General features: G+C 37.0%; 1 protein-coding gene and 1 pseudogene across 1 annotated transcript; one reads left to right on the forward strand and one right to left on the reverse strand.

Annotated features, from left to right (window-relative positions):
- The first annotated feature begins 169 nt into the window (after nt 1-169).
- Nucleotides 170-1,094, forward strand: LOC143666548 (olfactory receptor 4A47-like; annotated as a pseudogene).
- A 15,095-nt stretch (nt 1,095-16,189) lies between these two features.
- LOC143666549 (olfactory receptor 8H3-like) lies at nt 16,190-17,902 on the reverse strand. The gene is made up of 3 exons (XM_077140223.1): nt 17,246-17,902; nt 16,591; nt 16,190-16,281 (listed from the first exon to the last, which is right to left on the reverse strand). The coding sequence occupies exons 1-3, from the start codon at nt 17,900-17,902 to the stop codon at nt 16,190-16,192; spliced, it is 750 nt and encodes a 249-aa protein (XP_076996338.1).
- Nucleotides 17,903-22,839: the final 4,937 nt, after the last annotated feature.

Here is a 22,839-nt window from a genome sequence, read left to right on the forward strand (position 1 = left end):
GACCATTGTCCTATTTAGCATTGGTTACCCAATGTATGCAAATAAATGCTCCATATGCATTTTGACTGAATGAATAAATAAAATATTAGGCTTTTAATGCACTAAAATTCATCACTGTTTTACAGGGAAACTGTCTTAAAAACTGAAGTCAGCATCCATAAAATAACAGATGGAACCAAAGAACAATGTGACCTACTTTATCCTCCTGGGCCTCATGCAGAATCCAAAGGAACAGAAAGTACTTTTTGTTATGTTCTCACTGTCCTACATTTTGACCATGGTGGGCAACATGCTGATTGTCATGACTGTAACTGTCAATAAGTCCCTGGGTTCACCTATGCTTCTTTCTTGCTGGCTTATCATTTATGGATGTCATTTATGCCTCAGTCATTTCCCCACCATTGATTTCAGGCTTGTTTTTTGGACAAAAAACCATATCCTTCCAAGCATGTATGATTCAGCTCTTTATGGAGCATTTATTTGGCGGATCGGAGGTTTGTCTTCTGTTGGCAATGGCATATGACTGCTACATGGCCATCTGTAAGCCCTTACATTATTTGATTATCATGAGGCATTGGGTGTGTATTGTGCTGCTAATAGTGTCCTGGATTGGGGGATTTTTACACTCAGTAATTCAACTGATATCTCTTTACAGGCTCCCATTCTGTGGTCCCAATGTCATTGATCACTTTTTCTGTGATATGTACCCCTTATTAGAACTCATTTGTTCTGACACCTATGTCATTGGTCTCCTAGTAGCAGTCAATGGAGAGCTAATCTGAATTATTGAATTTCTACTCTTACTCATCTTCTATGGTATCATTTTGTATTCTCTAAAGAACTTTAGTCAGGAAGGGAAGAGGAAAGCTCTCTCCACCTGTGGTTCACACATCACTGTTGTTCTCTTCTTCTTTGTTTCCTGTATTTTTATGTATGTAAGACCCGCTAGGAATTTCCCTATTGACAAATCATTGAGCATATTTTATACAGTCATAACCCCCATGCTAAACCCTTTCATCTATACTCTGAGAAACTCAGAGATGACAAATGCTATCAAGACACTCTGGAGAAGAAAAGTCATAGGTAGTAAATAAGTGTCATCCTCAATGAAGAGACTCATTTGGCTGTCTATAGTGAACATCACCTTGGAAACCAAAAGTCACCTTAAATCTGATACATCTTTTCCTGTTCTACAAAGCTTTTAGCATAATTTAATTTATGTTTGGGTTATTGATGACTAATGAAAACTATGTAATGTTTAGCTTATCATTGCACATAGAAAGTTGAAATGAATATAGTGTTGAGTCAATAATTAAGATGTAACAATTAATGAATGAATTTTAATGAGTTATGTGGTGTTTATTTTCTGCAGTATCTAAGTTAATTTTATTCTTCACCTTAGCTTTGTTTTTAGTTAAATTCTCATGAATTAAGTTCCTTCTTTGTATTATAGTAGTTAATATTTAATGCTACAGAGACTGTCCTCTTTTATTCAATATCAGTTATATTACATATGATTTTTTTATTATGTAAGTCATCTACCTTTTTTGTATGCTATATGACAGGGTCACATTTCATTATTTTTCCATGTGAGTATTATGTTATTGCAGAGCCATTTGTTGAATTCTTGCTTTGTTTGTTTGCATTTTATTTGTTCATTTTACTTATTTGTTTGTTTTTGTGGAAGTGTATGGACCAGGAATCGAAACTGGGTCTCCCTCATGGCAGGCAAGAATTCTACCACTGAACTACCCTTGTACCCCAGGCACCTATTTTTTAAAATAAAACAATTGAAAATACAATAAGATTAAATAGTAAAAAGAGATGCCATACAAAATGGCATAACATAAAGTGTAAATCTCCCACATATTGTAATCAAATATGCCAGTACAACTACTCAGGGGCAGTTATGGGCTCTGTTTTATTTTTTACACTATTTTATTGAGATGCATTCACATACCATATAAACATCAAAAGTGTGCAATCAGAAGTTCACAGTATCATCATATAGTCATGCATTCATCACTATAATCAATTTTTGAACATCTTCATCTCTCAAAAAAAGAAAAAAGAACACCCCAAACATCACATATCTCTTATCTCCCCTATTGTTTATTTATTTTTGTTCTCATTTTTTTGCTCATCTGTCCATACACTGGATGAAGATTGTGTCAGCCACAAGGTTTTAATAATCACATGGTCACACTGTAAATCATCTTCAAGAATCAAGGCTGTTGGATCTTAGTTCAACAGCTTCAGGTATTTCCTTCTAGCTATTTCAATCCACTAAAAACTTAAAAAGGTATATCTATATAATGCTTAAAAATAATCTCCAGAATGACCCTTTAACTTTTAAAAATTTTCTTCCCCCTTTTTGGTCAAGATGACATTATAAACCCCAAAATGCTGGGTCCAGGCTCCTTCTTGAGAGATTTAACCCCCTGGAGTCATATCCCATATATAGGAGGAGGCATAATGTTTACCTGCAGAGTTGGCTTCAAGAGAGAGGCCATTTCTGAGCAACACAAGAGGTTGTCTGGGCATGACTCAGGCATTATTACAAGTAAGCTTATCTTCTTCTATGCAAGAATACATTTTGTAAGGGAATGCCCCATGATTGGGGGTCTGGCCTATTAAGTTAGTAGTCCCCCAAATTTATGAGAATATCAGAAATTCCTCAGTTGGGGAAGTTTAATATGTCTATATTTTTCTGCAGTTTCTCAAGGAGACTTTAGAGATTCTTTTTTATTCTCTGCCCAAATTGCTTTGTGGTGTTTTAGGACATCACTTTAATCTGTACAAACCAACAAGATCTCACTCTATGTAACTTTGATGTTTGAATCAACTGACCATAAAAGCTAAATTAGATAGTGTGCTAGAGGAAATATAAATTTTGCACCAAGTAAACATCCCTTCCTTTGGTCCCCCAAAGAGGTTGAAGATTTAAAATAGAGACAATATCATCCTATATCCTCTGTTCTGATATACCTTAGTCCTAACCAGATCTGCTTCATTTCATATCTCTAATTGAAGTCTAATCTCTTGTTCATCTTTTTAAGCAGTGGCTGTTTGGGATAACATTGATTTTCTTAGCTACAGAATTCTAACTCTGAGTCTCAGGTGTCACATCACTTTGTTTTTAAGATTCTTCAAGGGTTTCCTTTGGAAAGCAAAGCACATTACATTTATATATGTGTGTATATCTCTGTTTGTAAAAGTTCATATTTTACCACTTAACATCTTGATGTTACTATACTGGTTCATATGGATCTAACTTACTTCCATCTATCCTCATACTGGAAAATAAATCCTAAAAGAGATATTCTAAAATTTGTACATACAATTATATTAATGTTGATTCCAATCTTTTTCTCTGACACATAAGTCTGCAATTAATGTCTATCTTATATATGTTTGCAAGAACGAGTTCTTATAATTGGAATTATTGGATCAACTAGTGTATTTTAAATGTTGATGTTCAGAGTTGTTGTTAAAATGTCTTGAATTGAGATTGTGCTAAACATACTCCTCCCAACAGTCTACAAAGAATATCTGCCTGCCCTTGTTATCAACAACTAACATTTGACACACATTTCTGGTATTTAACAGACTTTTTTTAGTCAAAGGTTGCATTGAATTTGTACAGTTTAACTGGAATTCTTTACATATAATTGGGTTTTGCATATCTTTGCACATTTAAAATTCATTTGTAGGGAAGGCAATGGTGGCTCAAGTGGCAGAATTCTCACATGCCATTCTGGAGACCCAGGTTCAATTCCTGGAGCTTGCCCATGCAAAAAAAATGATTATTTGTATTTATCTATGAATTGTTTATTAATATATTTTACCAATTTTCTTTGATTGTTGAACTTTCCCTTATTAATTTTCATGTTAACTATACACTGCTGAAAAATTTTCCTTTTAGTTAATGGAAATTTAATTTAAATCCAACCACAAATCTGTTGGATTCAGATTTGTCACATATTTTTATCTGTTTTATGCTAGGTAGAATTTTATCAGTTATGTAATTTTTTACATTTACTTATCGGACATCATATTTTCTTTTTTTTGTATTTTTTAGGTAGATTTTCCCCAATCAATTCTTTTTTCATTTTTCCCTTTATTTTCTTTTTTATTATTATTTTTATTAGATAATTTGTGAAATTACAGAATAATCATGCATAAAATACAGGATTCTCATATACCAATCCACCACCATCACCTTTCATGGGTAATGGGAAATTACATGGGTGTGGAAAATTTGTTATAATTGATGAAATAGCACAATTTTACAGTTGTACTATTAATTAAAGTTCATGATTTAACTTAGAGTTTACTGTTTGTCTAGTGTAATACCTGGGATTTAAAAAAAATTCTATTGCAATATATAAAATCTAACATTCTTTTTTAATCATTCAGATATATATTTCAGTGCTGTTAACTGCATCCACAATTTTAAATTACTGCCACCATTGTCTAAATATCCATCATTCCAAATAGGAACTTGTATATTTTAAATCTTAACTTTCCTGTCCCTATCTCCTCCTTGTTCCCTGCTATCCTATATTCCATATTTTGACTCTAAGTTTGCATATTCTAATCATTTTGAATCAGTAAGATAATACAATATTTGTCCTTTTCTGTCTGGTTTATTTCAGTAAACACGATGTCTTCAGGTTTCATCCATTTATTCATATTTATCAGAACTTCATTCCTTTTTATGGTAACTATTATTCCATTGTGTGCAGATCACATTTTATTTTTCCACTTATCAGTTGATAGGCACTTGGGTTGCTTCTATCTTTTAGCAATTGTTAATAATAATAAGAACATGAGTGTGCAAATACCTGATTGAGTCCCAGCTTTCAGTTCTGTTGGGTATATGCCAAGTAGTAGATTGCCAGCTCAAATGGTAATTCAATACTTAGCTTTCTGAGCAACTGCCAAGCTATCGTCCACAGTAGCTGCACCATTTGACATAGCCAGCAGCAATGAATTAATGTTGTCATTTTCCCCCATCTTCTCCACCACTTGATGTTTTCTTTTTTTCTTTGTATTAGCAGCCATTCTAATGGGTGTGAAACAGTATCTTATTATGCTTTTGATTTACACTTCCCTCATAGCTAATCATGTTCAGCACCTTTTCATGTGCTTTCTGGCCATTTGTATATCTTCTCTGGAGAAATGTTTATTCAAGTTTTCTGCATTTTTGTTTTTATTTTGAAGGATTTCATTATATATTCTAGCTATGTTAAACTTTATTGGATATATAGTTTCCAAATAATTTCTCCCATTGTGTAGCTTGACACTTTACTTTCATGATAAAGTCCTTGAAGGATAAAAAGTTCTTAATTTTGGTGAGATCCCCTTTATCAATTTTTTTTTCCTTTTTGATTGTGTTTTGGGTACAAACTCTAAGAAATTTTGTCTTACACAATGTCTTAATGATGCTTCCCTGCATTTTATTCTAGAGTTTTGGAAGCTCTAACTCTCATATTAAAGTCTTTGATACATTTTGAGTTGGTTTTTGTATATGGTGGTCCTACTTATTTATTTATTTATTTTTGAAAATATAGATCCCGTTTTCTGAGAACTATTTATGAAGAGACTACTCTTTCCCAATTGAATGGTATTTGCCACCCTGTCAAAATATCAGCTGGCCATAAATATGAGGGTTGATTTCTGAGCTCTTGATTCTATTCCATTCATCTATATGTCTGTGCTTGTGCCAGTAACATGTTGTTTTGATTACACTGACATTGTAGTAAAAGTTTTTTGTGGGGTGAATGGTCCAGGAATTGAACCTGGGTCTTTTGCTTGCAATGTGGGCATTCTACAACTGAACCATCTATGTACCCTATGAAATAAATTTTAATATTTTAATATTGGGAACTGTGAATCCTCCAACCTCATTCTACTATTTTAAGATAGCTTTAACTATTCTGGACCTCTTGAAATGCCTACTCATATTTTTCCATTCTTCTCTCTATCTGTTGTTTTATGTGTAGGATTTCAGATTCCTGAGTCTAGTTCACTAATTCTTTATTCTGCTTCTTCAAATCTGCTGTTGTAGGTCTCCATTGTGTTTTTTGTATCTTCTTTTGTACCCTTAATTCCCATAATTTTTGCCATTTGTTTTCAAAATCTTTCAAATTTTTCTGTATGTTCACCCAGGGTCTACATAATTCATCTCTTTTGATATATTTTCTTTCAATTCATTGAACTGATTTAGAAGATTTGCTTGAACATCTTGAATTAGTTGTTTCAACTTCTGTATACCATTTGAAGCTTGTTTGTTCCTTTGACTGGATATATTCTCATGCTTCCTAGTAGGACTCATAATTATTTTGCTACTGCCTAAGCATCTGATTTTCTTGATTATTTTATTCTGGAGGTCATTTTCTCTCTTTTGCCTAAGGTTTTCATGTTGGTTGACTTTGTTCTCTACTTGCTCTTTCATTCAGTTCAATTTATTCAAGACATCTAGAATAGCTTCTGTTAAACTGATCAGAATTTTTCAGCTTTTGTTTTTCTAGTTCTTGTCTTGCTAGTACAGATTCTTTTTATATTGCCTACTTTGTATGTGCAGTTGTTTCACTGCCAGGAAAAAAGCTCTCTTTTCCCTGTCCTTCCTCAGGGAATGTTGATCTGATGTGTGCTTTGTTTTGATGAGTTGCCTCTATTTGTTTTTGTTTTTTTTTTTTTACATGGGCAGACACAAGAAACAGTTCCCAGGTCTCCAGCATGGCAGGCAAGAACTCTGCCACTGAGCCACCATTGTCTGCCCTGCTTCAATATGTTTTTAACACTGCCTTTGTTATCTCTAGCAACTTTTACCTGGAGGTCTGGCTCTGGGAAGAGGGTTTTACCAGATAGGATAAACTCTCATCACATTTCCTCAATCAAGACAGACCCAGGACCCACAAAGAATGTGTTATCAGTTCCAAAGTTCCCTGGGAATGAGACTGCATAGAGTGCCAATTTTACTTGTATAGCCTCTTAATTCTGTGCTCTTCCTGTCCTGATCAGGAGAAGGCTTTTGTCAACACATTGCTTCCCACTGGCATAAGGTTGTACTGCACCTTTAATTATTTATAGATCCTGTTCCTGCCAGGGGCATTGTTGAGACACAGCTTAGGTTGAACGAAGACTTAAACTGTTCCTGTTTTACAGCTCCTAAGGTATGAATTCTCTAAATAAAAATCACCATCTGTGCTGGGCTTTGCTGTCACTTTTTGAGTGTGGGGGGCAGATTGGGGTAGTCCTTTATTAGTCTCCTGTTCCATTCAAGCTGTAAATGTCTCTCCAGCAACTCCCATTTCCCCTCTGCCTGAAATGTGTTTTACACCTTCCTTAGGTTGAAATTATTGCATGTTTGGAACATGATGATCTCCACTTTTTGTAGGTTGAAACTGATGATGATTTCCCACTCCCTGAAGGCTAAATTCTCTGAATGGGAAACATCACTTGCACTCGGCCATGACCCCTTTACTTGTGGAAAATAAATTCTTCACCTGATTTGATACTTTGTTTCTCACTCATTCCTTAATTTCACCCTTGCCTGGGGCAATACTGAAAACTGAGAAAAATACCAGTTCCTTTCTTTAATAGGCTGCTAGAAAGTAAAAAAAAGAAAAAAAAAGAGAGAGAGAGAGAGAAGAGGAAAAATAAACTTTTTCAAAGCCATTCCCCAACTTCTTATTTTAGCTAATCAAGAGCAAGAGTTGATACCCAACTCTGTTTTTCCATTTTTTTTTTTGGTGCACATGAGCATGCAGTTTACTCAGGAAATATTTTCTGATCAAATATTGAGAAAAGGAATAAGTAATAGTAAATAGCAATTGTAAGCACTAATGTGAAGCTTTGTATTTACTTCATATTATATAAGTGCATTATATATACTGTCATTTAGCCTCATAACTTCTAATAGGTGTTCTATTGTTACATAATAATTACAGTTGAAGAAGAGAGGCTTATAAATTTGAAAGAATATCCTAAAGCTGACATAGCTCTGAAGAGTGATACCTGGTTTCAAACTTAAACTTCCCAGGTATAGCATCCCTCTTTTAAGCACATTAGTGCATAGAATGAAAGATTGAACTTATTTTTCTACTTTGATAAATGCATTTTCAGGGCTATAGAAAACATCAAATGAAGTAACAAAGTCTAAGTTTGACTTGTTAGAGACAAGAGAGATCAAAGTAAGATATGGAAAAATATTGGAAAAATCATTTCTACTGGAGTCAAGAGATCATTGAACTGTATGATACATGTAGAATTTTCAATGTTGGTGCCTGTGTGATCAATGAATTGAAGACAACAAAGGAAGAAAATGAAGTAGAATCAATAGTCATAGAAGAAAAAGAAAGGGAAGAAAGGAGAAGAGGAAAAGAGAAGGAGGAGGAAGAAAGTAAAAGAAAAAAAGGTAAGAAAGAGGAGGACAAAGAGACAGAAGAAGAGGGCCAGGGAAGGAAGGTCAGCTGTTTTGGAGGATGAGGATGAAAAGTTGGCGAAGATAGGAGATTTTAACAGTAAAATAATTAGTTCTATTTTGCCTGAAATGACTCTGAATTTCCATCATATTTAAGAAGTATAGAATTAGAAACCTAGATAGATCTTTTAAAATCAGGGGGGAGCTATCCATAAGAGAGATATTTGATACCATAGCAGTAAATAAGATTTAAATGGAAATTCTCCTACTTCAGATATAGGAATTTGAAAAGAACATAGATTTTCACAACCCCATCAGAGAGATGAAGATGGAAATAGCCCAGATGCCAGTGCCCTTTCTTGAAAGAAGGTATTTTTCTCTTGATCCCTTAATTTGGACATTTCATTTCATTACAAATTTTAAATTTGTAAACTAATAAATCCCCACTGTCAAAGCCAATCCATTTCTGGTTTATTCCATTCTGACAGTTTTGGCAAACTGAAACAGATTTTTGGTACTAGAGAAGTGTGGTGCTTTGATTTGCAGATATAAAAAATACAACAAATGGGTAAAGGTAATATTTTTAAAGAATTGTGAGATCTCTGATAGGAAAGAACCAGACTGCTTTGATGAGGCAGTTGGTAGAAATATGGTTGCTAAAGGTACCTTCAATGAAGCATTACAAATGATGAATATTTTGTTGCCAACTGGAAGAAAGTCAATCTTTGTTTTAAAGTGGGTGAGAATTTTGCAAAATTGATTCTGGGTGTTGGATGGAAGGCAGAATTTGAAGGTGATAAACATGGCAATCAAGCCAAGGAAATTTTCAAACTAAATGTAGAAAATGTAGCCTGGCTTCTCTTTGAGGTTTGTAGCAAAATGCAAGAGGAGAGGGATAAGTTGAGAACTCCTGGGTACAAAGAAAACATAAATTGATTGTTTGGAAAATTCTCAGCTTTTTTGTAAAATTAAGGATAGTGTTTCATGTAAGGATTTAAACAAACATGGAATCAATCTATCATTCCAGGACAAGTCAATATCAGAAATGCAGTAATCCAGAAGTGGTTAAAAGTTTTATTGTCTGATAGTTGGGACTCCTGTGCAATGCATGTGAACACCATGTTTTCTTGCAATAACTGTATGTGCTGAACCTCTGCCATCCTGGATTAAAAGGGACAGAGAAACAACAGATTAAAGGAGAAACAAGGTCTGGAGCCAAGAAACCTCAGGCCAGGAGAGTGGACTCACCCATGCACAAGGAAAGGGTGGGTTTGTCCCAGAGTTTTCAGTTGGTCAGCTTTCAGATGATTGTTAAGGAAGAGAGTTACCAAACTAAGGCACTCAGATGTGTGGGAAAAGGAGGTGTTCTAGTTTGCTAGCTACTGGAATGCAATATGCCAGAAATGGAAGGACTTTTACAGGGGGTATTTAATATGTTGTTAACTTACAGTTCTAAAGCCAATAAAATGTCCCAATTAAAGAAAATCTATAAAAATGTCCAAATTAATGAAGCCAGGTAAAGATTCCTTGGTTCAAAAAGGCCAAAGAAATTCAGGGTTTTTCTCTCCACTGGAAGGGCATGTGGTAAACATGGCAATATCTACTATCTTCCTCTCCAGGCCTCTTGATTTAGGAGCCCCCCTCACCATGGCATTCACCTTCTTCATCTCTAGAAGTCACTGGCTGGTGGAATCTGTGGTTCTCTTGTCATTCTGCCATGAGTCTGTGGCTCTCTCCTCATTCTCAAAGGGAACTTTCTCCAAAATTTCTCCTCTTATATAGGCTTTCAGTAAACTAATGAAGACCCACATAGATTGGGTGGAGACATGTCTCCATCTAATCAAGTTTAATACTCACAATTGATGGATTCACATCTCCATTGAGATAACCTAATCAAATTTCCAACTTATAGCACTGAATAGGGATTAATAGAAATGGTTGCTCCCACGAGATTGACTAGGATTAAAATATGGCTTTTCTATGGTACATAAATCCTTTCAGACCAGCACAGGAGGGGACATTGGCTGCCCCATTGTTTGGGAAGAGTCCTGCCACCCCAGGCATCAGTCAGTATAGATAACATTCCCTATGTATTGGGTAGAGCCTGGCCACCACTACCCTCTTTGGAGAGGGGTGAGCCTTTGCCCCAGAGGTGGCATAGATTCCAGCTGCCATACAGATACTTGAGAAGGGTGGGGCCAAGAGCATGCTAGTATCCCCAATGTTTGGAGCTGTTGAAGCACGCACCCCAGTATTTGGAGATGTTGTGAAAACCCTTGGAGAAGGTGGAAATGTTGCCCTCTCAAGTCTCAAGGATAAAATGTCATTCTATAGATGACTGTCAGACCTGGAAATCTAATTATGTTTGTACTGAAATGCTTCAGAGATTATTGGATCCTGTGACCCCTGTTTTCCTTCTAATTTCTCCTTATGGAAATGGAAACATTCATCCTGTGACTGTCACTCCTTTGTCTATTAGAAGCAGATAACTTCTTTTAAATTTCATAGGTTCACAGCTGGAGGAGAATTTTGTGTTAGGACAGACTACATCTGTAATTGATTTTAGTGAGACAATAATTTATTTTTACTGAAATGTTTTACAATTTTGTGATATTGTGCTAGAATGAATGTAGTTTGCATATTGAAAGAACATATCTTTTGGGGATCCAGAAGGTATAGTGGAGGTTTGAAGCTGTTATGTACCCCAGAAAAGACATGTTTTTTTTTAATCCAGTCTTGTGGGCACAGCCCAATTGTGAGTGGAACCTTTTGATTAGGTTGTTTCAGTTGACACATGACCCACCCAATACAGGTGGATCTTATTCTTTTATTGAAGTCCTTTATAGGAGGAGAAAATACAGAAAAACCTAGGTGGTCTCAGAGGGAAATGCCCAGAACAGCTGAGACAGAGAAATGCTATAACAAGAGGCTGAAAGCAAAGAAACCCAGTAGTCCATACCAACAGACACTGACCATGTGCCTTGATATCTAACAGATGAGCCTTGGATGACATTATCCTTTCTTCAGAGAAGATATGTTTCTCTTGTTGCCTTAATTTGGACATTTTCATGGCCTTAGAACTGCAAATCTGTAAACTAATAAATCTTCATTGTAAAAACCAATGCATTTCTGGTATATTGCATTCCAGTAGCTTTAGCAGACTGAAACATGTACCAAAGAAAAATCATGAGATGTATACAAGTTTTGTCATCAAAAATGTTGTAAGAAAGAACTAGAGTGGTGTGATGGTGGCTCAGTGGCAGAATTCTTGCCTGCATGCTGGAGACCCAGGTTCATTACCCAGTGCCTGCTCATAAAAAAAAGAAAGAATATAGGTGAAAAACATGCTTCAAGTAGCAGAAGATAGTAACTGCCTGTATTAGTTAGGGTTCTCTAGAGAAACAGAATCAACAGGGAACACTCACAAATATAAAATTTATAAAAGTGTCTCACATGACCACAGGAATGCAGAGTCCAAAATCCATAGGGTAGTCTGTGAAGCCGATGATTCAGATGGAGGGTCTGGATGAACTCCACAGGAAAGGCTTGCAAGCTGAAGCAGAAAAAGAACCTTTCTCTTCTGAATCCTCCTTAAAAAGCTTCCAGTAATTAGATTAAGCATCACTCATTGCAGAAGACAAATGGCTGATTTTTGTCTTTTGTCTTAGCTGATTACAAATGGAATCAGCTGTGGACATAGCTAACATGATCATGATCTAATTCTATGAAATGTCCTCATTGCAACAGACAGGCCAGGACTTGCCCAACCAGATATCAACACTTGGCCAAGTTGACATTTGAAGCTGACCATGACACTGCCTTACAGAATTCAATACCCACTGAAATAGCTTTCAAATTTAAAAACAAAATAAATCATCTCTTTTTTGTGTATATGTGCTTTAAGTTTAAAGGAAATTTGTGATCACAAATTTTCCAGGTAGAAGGGCTAAGATAACAGTAATAACCTTGCATCTACTAAAAGAAAGAATAACACTGAAGATTCAAAATTCAAAGGAAAAATACATGTTATTGAGTTTTTAAAATTTTAATTTCTCTAACAATACTTAACTAATGAAATCCAAACTGATGCATGATGGGACTTCAGATATATATATATATATATATATATAGTTCTAGTTTGCTAGCTGTCAGAATGCAACACACCAGAGACAGACTGGCATTTAATAAAAGGGGATTTATTTCATTAAAAACACATTATTCTTCAGAGGAAAGGCAGCTAACTTTCATTTGAGGTTCTTCCTCATGTGGGAAGGCACAGGACAATCTCTGCTGGCCTTCTTTCCAGGCCTCTGGGTTCCAATAACTTTCCCTGGGGTGATTCCTTTCTGCATCTCCAAAGGCTTGGGCTGAGCTGCAAATGCTGAGATGAGGTATGCTGAGCTACTTGGGCTGTGCTGCATTGTGCTCTCTGATTGAAGCACCAGCCAATTAAGTCAAACATCATTCATCGCAGCAGGCATGCCTCCTAGCTGACTGCAGATGTAATCAGCAACAGATGAGGTTCATGTACCATTGGCTCATGTTCACAGCAGCAGAACTAAGTGCCCTCACCTGGTCAAGTTGACAACTGAATTTAACTACCATATATGTGTATATATATATATATATATGTATTGGCATGGGCAGTCTCTGGGAATTGAACCCTGATCTTCAGCATGGCAGGCAAGAACTTTGTCAACTTAGCCACCATTGCCCATCCATCAGCCAAACATAGAAGTAAAGTTTATGACAAAATTTTAACAAAAAAACATAGTTAATAAAAAAGACCACAGAGATGGAAAAAAACCCTGTAAGTATAAAAAAAGATGGATGATCTTTTAAGATGAGATAATTTAAAAAGGCACTCAATTTAAAAATAAATGCTTGTGTGGGGTGGATACTGGTGGCTCAGTGGCAGAATTCTCACTTGCCATGCTGGAGACCTGGGATTGATTCCTGGAGCCAACTCATGCCAAAAAAAAAACAAAACAATTTTAAAAAAATGCTTGTGAAAGACTTACCTCTAGTTGAAAGCAAAAAACTGAGGAATACCAATAAAGATTGCATACATGTTTAATTTTTTAGTGTCACATTAAAGTAATTTTATTTGCTATTAATATATAAGGTAAATTAAAAAAATAAATTGAGAAAATATAAATATAAGGCAAATTTAAAAAATTTGAATAGATTACACTGTTTTTAATTAGTAGAATATTGTTAAACATTTTACTAATGAGATAGGGTTGAACTTTATTTTTAAAACTTCACAAGCATATAGGATATATAACTAAATATAATTTTACAAAGAAATTTTTAATATAAAGTTCAAAAGATGAAAAATAGTATAAACCTATTGCCTGAAGGCAAACAATATATGTAATTAAAACAACAAAAGTTTAAATAAGCAAAAAATCAAATCCTTGTAAAATTAAAAGGGATTTTTAAAATAACCTCTGAATAGCAGAGAAATAAAATTACATTTTCAGATTATATAGGTGGTATTTTATTTAAAAGTGAAATTTTGGCAATCTACCTTTCTAAAATTTAAGAAATGCCTGGAGATATCGATACTGATTAAAACTTGTAGGATCTCTGTCTGATGTGCTCAAATGACCAATTCCTGAGACACTAGGGTTTCAAAGAATTTATTGCTAAACAGAAAACAGGATATCAGATGGCTTACTGGCAAAAAATCTGTTTCCCATAAGTTCAGTCATTCTAATTGTTATATAGTATCAGAAGATGGGGAGGAAAAAAATGAATAAAAAACAAAAAGTAATAAAAAATGTAAAAAAGGATGGGGAGGTTTTAGAATAATGAGCACAATGGCAGTAAATGATGTAATTAGAAATTAGGGGTGATAGAGGTACAGAGCATGTATAGATTGATTACAGGCTTAGCAAAATAATTTAGGAATCGGAATGGATTATTTCTTGGCTGGAAAAGTTCCTCATTAATAAACATTAGCAGCTATCTTTTGTGATAATAAGACTCAAAAGTTGAACAACAGGGATGAGGGATACAAATGAGGCCTCGCAACTAGGAATTTAGAATCACAGGATGAAGGCCTTGAAGCTATACAATCATTATCAAAGGTCAAGTCAGCTGGGTCAGAGTTCAGTAATTCCGGGTATTTCCCTCTGGCTATTCTAATATCCTAGAAAGTAAAAAAGAAATATCTACATAGTGATATTTCAAATACTTTTAAGTGAAGAGAGATGTAAAAGATTACACAGAAAATAACTAACATTTTTTATATGTGTAATATATACATACACATGCATAGTAGTAAGGCTAGGAGAATATGCATGAGAACATCAGCAATTTTTAGGGTATTTCTATTTTCTTTACTATTTTCAATATGTCAAAATGTTATTCACTGTTATAATGCACCATATTTTCTATAACTTAATTGTCTCATAATATTTTTCTTAGCACTGGGTGCCTATTGATTAGATTAAATTGAATAAACTAATTAAAAAACACCAGTGAATAGTTCTTCTTAGAAAAGCCATTTGTGTATATTGCAAAATATGAGTTTTCTAATGTTAATGGCCTCCATTTATTTTTATAGCAACAGGTGTTTTACATTCCTCATCTAATATAACTTTATTGATCTGAAATTGGTATTTCTCTTGTGCACTTGAAAAACCTAAGGCTTAAATTATCAATGACTTATTAAGAACCAAATAGCAAAAAAAAAAAGCTGATCTAGAATTAAAATCTGGAATATCTGATTCCAAAGTATGCACATTCAACCAGTGTGCTATATATCTTCACTCAATTTAGTGTTAACATTTTAAATGTAAATTTGAAACTATAAACAAGCTGTGTATTTAAGTTTGAAGTTAAATCTCACAGAGGAGCAGTAGGTAGAACATGCAACAATGTGAAAAGACACCAAATAAGCCATACATTATTCAATATTGTTTGCGTTCTCTCATCTATTGCCCCAAACATGTAGGCACAATGCACCACATATCTTATAGGATGCAAATCCTAAAGAATGCAGTAAGTAAGTGAGATTAGGAACTAATGAATTTCTCTAGACCCTTGTTACATTTTATCCAAATGATTAATTTTCATTGTCTCCAACATGTATAAAGACCATATTAAAAAATCAACACAGGGGGAAGATTTGGGAATTTTACCCCTGCCCTACCACTAGCAGGGGGAAATGAAACCCTTTTTCTGCACAGCCTGTTTTCTGAATTAAGCCATAATGAGCAAGGAACCATGATTTGAGGGTGGGGCTCATCTTCATATATATTAAATAACTTGCATTGGGAGCCATCATTGTGCCAAAATGTAGTTATATTCCATAATAAAATCTTATGAAATTGGAACATGCATGATGATTTATATGCTATAATTTAAAAGACAACATCACATTTTCTGATTTTTTTTACATTAGTTCATCTTTAAAAACTCATATTTAGATGACAGATTTAACACAATATCAGGGTCAAAAATCAAAACAAATTTCTAAAATCAAATTCCTGGAAAAATCCAAGATCATAGTTGGTCAAGTAAAGAGTGGCTCAGCAGAAACACAAACTAAAGGACTCATACATTTTAGAGAGAATCCAAGTATATACCCAAATATTCATAAGAAAACATGTGCATGAATGTTCAGTGTTACTGTCATTGTAATTGCCTGGAGCCCTCTCTCTTCTGCATGACTCTAATGAGAGCATTTTTCACTTCTTTGTTCCTAAGACTATAAATGAGTGGATTCAGCATAAGGATCACCATAGTTTAAAACACAGAGGCCACATGATCCCTTCCCAAGGAGTAGGAGTTCTTTGGTTTTAAATAAGTGAAAATTATAGTGCCATAAAAAATGGTGACTCTTCACAAGCAGTGTGGACAACCAAAGCTACAGGCTGAGCCCCCAGTCTTGGGGTTTGTTCATATGAAACTTAACCCCACAAAGGATAGGTCAAATATTCTTAAAATTTAGGCCTAAGAGTCACCCCCAAGAGAGCCTCTTTTGTTGCTCAGATGTGGCCTCTCCCTTCAGCCAACATGACAAGCAGTCTCACCACCCTCCCTTTCTCTGCATGGGACATAACTCCCAGGGGTGTGGACCTTCCTGGCAACATGGGACAGAGATCCTGCAATGAGCTGAGACTCAACATCAAGGGACTGAGAAAAACCCTAGAATGAGCTGAGAATTAACATCAAGGGATTGAGAGAACCTTCTCAACCAAAAAGAGAAAGAGTGAAATAAGACTAAGTGTCAATGGCTGAGAGATTCCAAACAGAGTTGAGAGGTTATCCTGGAGGTTATCCTTACGCATTAAGTAGATGTCACCTTGTTGTTCAAGATGTAGTGGAGAGGCTGGAGGGAACTGCCTGAAAATGTAGAGCTGTGTTCCAGTAGCCATGTTTCTTGATGATGATTGAACAATGATATAGCTTTCACAATGTGAATCTGTGAATGTGAAAACCTTGTGTCTGATGCTCCTTTTATCTACCATATCAACAAAAGAGTAGAACATATGGAATAAAAATAAATAATAGGGGGAACAAATGTTAAAATCAATTTAGTTTGAAATGTTAGTGGTAAATTAAAGTAAGGGATAAGGGGTATGCTATGTATAACTTTTTTCTCTCTGTTATCATTTTATTTCTTTTTCTGTTGTCTTTTTATTTCTTTTTCTAAATCAATGCGAATATTCTAAGAAATGATGAAAATGCAACTATGTGATGATATTAAGAATTACTGATTATATATGTAGAATGGAATGATATCTTATTGTTTTGTTTGTTTGTTGTTAATTTTATTTTAATTAATAAAAAAATGGTGACTCCCAGGAAGTGGGAGGCACAGGTAGAGAAGGCTTTGTGCTTTCCTGAAGTGGAATTAATTTTCAGGATAGTAGACAGAATAGACCCATAGGACACAGAGATTGTGATAAGAGACACAATTAAGGTAGAGCCAGCCACAATGAATATCATGATTTCAGTGTCATGAGTGTCAGTATAGGACAGGGCTAAAACTGGGGTTAAGTCACAGAAAAAGTGATGGATTATATTAGAGCTGCAGAAATGCAAGCTGTTCATGCAAAGAACATTGATCAATGACTCTGTGCAGCCAATCATGTAAGAGCCAGTAATGAGGGTGCTGCAGAGTCTCTTAGACATCACAATGGAGTAATGAAGAGGACTGCAGATAGCTACATGGTGGTCATAGGCCATTGAAGAGAGAAGGAAACATTCAGTGGCACCCAAGAAGACAAAAAAATACATCTGGATGAGGCAACCAATGAATGAAATATACTTGTTGGAAGTCAGTAAGTTATCTAAGGTTTTAGGTGTGATGACTGTTGAGTAACTGAGGTCAAGGAGAGAGAGCTGACTGAGGAAAAAGTACATGGGGGTGTGAAGCTGGAGATCCAGGTGAATTATCAGTATCACCCCTGCATTCCCCAGCATGGTAATGAGATATATGAGGAAAAATACCATAAAGACAACTGGCTGGGTCTCTTCAGAGTCTGTCAATCCCAGAAGGATGAAGTAGGCACATTTGTGTTATTCCTTCTTCCCATAACATTAGACTATTGTTAAATGCTGGGAAATCAAAAGGTATACTTAGTATGAATGACTTGAAAGAGTTTTTTCATTTTTGTATGAATGATCCGGCAAAATTGTTTTTAATGCTCCAGAATTCATACACAAAGCATAGTTTGCAAAATATGACTGAAAAAAATTTGGTGCTACAGCCAAATATAAATTGGGTATAAATCATAATTTGGATATTATATGATAGCTGTTCAAATATATTGCATAATTAGAATGAACCAGGCACCATTAAAAATTAACACATTTAACTCACCTGAAAATATTATTCAGTAGGTATTATTTTGTCTCTATTTTTAGATGATTATAAGGACATAAAAGTTTTTCACATTTATTAAATGTTGATTCTGTGATTCTACAAGATAGGTGGATTTTAGAAAGCATGCTTATAGCACTATATATCTTTTTATAATTCATTTCTCAAAGCTGAGAAAAAAGATATGTAATAAACAATGATAGGTGATCCATTTTAAACTCATTTACTTTTATTTTGTATTCAGTATTATTTAACCCAAATGACCTATCATAAATTTCAACCTTAGAGAATAGTACTTGAATGTGTTAAAATTATAGATAACATAAAATTATCAATTTTTCAAAGATTAGTGTTTTCATAAATTTACCATTAAAAATCAAATTATGTAGGAGTTAAAAAGGTTATTGTTTAACCTAAAGTTTGTAAACTACAAGTCTATGAGGAAACGCAGACTGGAGCTTTCAGGATCTGGAACTTCAATAGAAGCTGAGATATGCAGATAAAGCACAATGAGGTGTGGAAGAGGTTTGCTTAAGGGAAATTAACATCCTAGCCTTGAAAGTATTTACTTCCTGGATCTTGTTTTTGCATTGTTTAGCTTTTGCATGCAAACAACCTTTATCATCTTTCTTGCTAGTATATAATTTTGTATGTTGCTGGAAATAAACTTGTCTGAAGACTGATATCTCTGGACCCCCTGATCCCAGTCTCTCTCTCATTTTACTTTAACATTCCTTAGGGTCATAGCTGCGGCCAACAGATGGCAACCATGAAGGGACTCTAAGAAGGGATTACTCTGCTTTTGTGTTAAAGTATCCAAGGAAATTGAATGCCTCTGGACGCTGAGGATTCACCACAAGAGCAGACCTAGGTTATTGCTGTAAGTCTTTTGAAGTTTAAAGTAATTTTAATTTCCTTGTGGGCATCAGGGTAATGGGAAATCATAGCGGGCAAATGGAGGAGTATATTTGTGTGCTGAAAACATTGTTAGAAACTACAGGGGTCTCAATGAAGACTTCAGAGTCACTAGAGCTCTTTTCTTTAGTACAGAAGTATTGTTATTGGTTTCAGCCTCAAGGCAGTAATGTTTTCTATTATTATGATAGATTTAAAAGATTGCTTCTTTACCATACCTTTAACAGAGCAAAAAAAAATTAATTTCTGAGCTTGTTCTTAAGGAACTGGCTTTATATAAAAATTCATATACACCTGAATCAAAATATATTCAATAGGAACAATGCAGAACAAGAGTCAGTACTCATTAATGGTTCCTATGGAATTGTAACAGATTGGTCCCCTAAGGTGTATGCAATACAGGATTGTAGTTGTGACTCAAAGTTTTCTGTTAAGTTACCTTGGTTTAATCTAAATGATTATTCTACTGAAATTTATACCAATGCTACAAATAAAATCTTATGACAAGAAATGGGGATGGCAGCCCCATCTCCTTTTGTTAACTTAGATCCTCGACAAATAGCAATTTGGAAATAGGCCATGAGTTTAGCTCCTATTCATATTTGAAAAGGAAATATATTTTAAGTGTTAGGTCGGGGGAACAGGGAAAGGCACTGCAACTGGAGCTGCAGAGGCTGTGTCACCCTTCCCAACCTGACTTCCAGAACTAATGAACTGCCCCTTCTGGATGTTACCTGACCCCCATCCTTAAAAGCTGCCCGCACTGAAGCCCATGTGCGGACTCACCTCTCTCAATCTTGGATGCGGTGAGCTCTACCCGGGAGCACAGAAATAAACTCGCTCACTTTAAATTTCCGGGTCTACTTTTCTTCTTTTCACCCTTTTGTCTTCTAAACCTTTAATCTGGTGCCAGAAACCCAGGAGAGTAGTGCGGGTGCCACCTGCCTGGCCAAGGGCACCCCGGTTTCCTCTCTCCTCCTTCCTCCACATAGCCAGCAACAAGGTATCCTTTGGCCCACCACTGCATACACCACAGATTGGGTAAGTCCCTTCCCTCCTAGCCCTGCTGCCGGTTCTCACGGTTCCGAGAGAGCCTGTCCATTAATTACTCTCCAAAAATCGTAAATTCATGTCAGGTTCTCTTCCGAGGGCTGAGGTGAACGGGGATGCCTGCAAGCCTCATACCCTTTCCTGGAACTCGAAAAGCTGTGGGGATGCCCTGCTTCTTGTTTCCCTCCCAAATTCAGGTACAGGACCTGAAAGGGCCTCAAACCAGTGTGAGACATCCCTTGGGGAGATGAGCCCCTGCTTGTAAGAGCTCTGAGAACTCTCTCAGGGCGTTGGGATGCCAACACCCCTTGGGCCAGTCCTTTCTCCTTTGAGACCCATCAGTATGGGCAGTAGGCCCTCTCTCATTGGCCTGAGGATGGGACTTTTGATTTTAATATCCTTACGAACCTCCACAACTTTTGCCAGAGGAACAACAAATGGGCCAAAATTCCTTATGTCCAGGCTTTTTTCCTTCTACCCTCCTGCCCTTCCCTTTGTACCTCCTGCTCTACAGCTCAGGTTCTCCTAGCCAAGGAAACTCCCAAATCCTCACTTCTCTCCAAAGAAACTTCCTCCTTTTCTGACCCCCTCAATTCATCCGCCTTTAAAAGACCAGGGCCACCACCGCATCTTGTGAAACTAACCTCCTCTCCCTCGCTCTACCCTCCCCTCCCTCCAGCAGCGCTCCAGTCACCATCTTGCCTTTTCCTGCCCCCTTCTGCTTCAGCGACATCTCAGTCACCATCTTCTCCTTCTCTTCCTCCTTCTGTTCTGGTGATGTCCCAGCCACCATCTTGCCCTCCTCTCTCCCCTTCCACACCAGCGGCACTCCCGCCGCCATCTTGCCTTTGTCTTCCTCCTCCACCGGTGGCGCTCCAGCCACCATCTTACTCCCCTGTTCTTACCACTCCTCCAGCAGCATTCCAGCCACCATCCTATCCTTCCCTTCCTCCTTCTACTCCAAAGGCTCTCCCATTACCAGCATGCCCCCCACCCCCTGCTTCAGCTCTTCTGCCACCAGCTAGTTCCTCACTACCCTCACCCATAAGCTCCCATACCTACTCAAAAAGTACTTTACTCTGTCCCCTCATGGAGGTTGCAGAACCTGAAGGATTAATTCGGGTACACACTCCCTTCTCTCTGGCTGATCTTTCACACATTGAAAAATGGTTGGGCTCCTTCTCAAATGATCCAACTACTTATACTAAAGAGTTCCAGTATCTAGCTAATGCTTATGACCTCACTTGGCATGACATTCATGTAATCTGCTCTTCTTCTCTCACTACAGATGAAATGGACTGCATTTTCAATGCAGCCAGGGCCCATGCTAACCAGGTGCATATAACCAACCACACCATGCTGGTAGGGGCTGAGGCAGTGCCAGACCAGGAGCCAGGGTGGAAATATCAGGTTGACACTCCAGCAGGGAGGAACGGGCAGACTAAACAGGACAAAATGCTTACATGCCTCATAGCCAGCATGCAGAAAGCTTCACATAAAGTAGTAAACTTCCATAAGCTAAGGGAAATTACCCAGGGTCCTGATGAAAACCCAGCCGCTTTTCCACACCAGCTCACAGAAGCCCTCTCCCAATATACCTGCCTAGACCCTGACTCAGAGGCTGGTAAAACTGTTTTAGCCACACGTTTTATATCCCAATTGGCTCCAGATAAAGGTGTAAACTTAGAAAAATTGAGGAAGGCCCTCAGGCCCCTATCTGTGACCTGGTAAACACGGCCTTTAAAATTTTTAATATTTGTGATGAACTGGAGAGGGCAGAAAAGGAATCCCAGGACCACTGAAAGGTGAATTTACAAACCCAATCCCTGATTGTGGCTCTGCAGCCCACTTCAATGGAGAAGAAGCCGGCTATGACTAATCCACCACCAGGAAAGTGCTTCAAATGTGGCCTTGATGGACACTGGTCCCACCAGTGCCCTAATCCTCGATTGCCCAAGGGACCATGCCCTCTCTGTGGTAAAAAAAAAGGGGCATTGGAAAAGTGACTGCCCCTCAGCACCTGGCTGTGGAGGGGCCATCCTTCCAACCCCTAACCCACCACTAGCAGTCCTGGGCCTGGCCACCGATGACTGATGACGCCTGGCCTCAGCGACCCCAATCACCCTCGTCCAGTCCAGGGTAACAATCAAGGTAGTGGGTAAGTCCACCTCCTTTTTAGTGGACACAGGGGCTACCTTTTCTGCCCTCCCCTCCTACTCAGGTCAACTCCTTCCTTCCCTGGTCATGGTTATGGGCATAGATGGCCATCCTTCATGCCCCTTAACTACTGGGCCACATATATGTTTAATAGAAGGATACCCCATTACACATTCTTTCTTAGTAATGCCTTCTTGCCCTAGCCCACTAATGGGGCGAGATCTTCTTGCAAAATTAGGAGCCTCACTAAACTGGATAAAAAATCCTCAAGCAAATTTACTATTACCCTTATGTGTGACCTCTGCCTCCACCCAGGGTTCCACCCTTCCCAGTCCTCCCCTACCACCTCACCTAGTAAACCCAAAAGTGTGGAATACCTCCATCCCCCTTATAGCTTCCCATCATAAACCAGTTCTCATACGATTAAAAGATACAACCTCATTCC

This window comes from Tamandua tetradactyla, chromosome 23, assembly GCF_023851605.1.
Source record: "Tamandua tetradactyla isolate mTamTet1 chromosome 23, mTamTet1.pri, whole genome shotgun sequence".
NCBI classification, from domain to species: Eukaryota; Metazoa; Chordata; class Mammalia; order Pilosa; family Myrmecophagidae; genus Tamandua; species Tamandua tetradactyla.

What these genes read in the sequence shown, in the direction of transcription:
- LOC143666549 (XM_077140223.1), bottom strand. Translation starts at nt 17,902, where the DNA reads ATGGTATTTTTCCTCATATATCTCATTACCATGCTGGGGAATGCAGGG.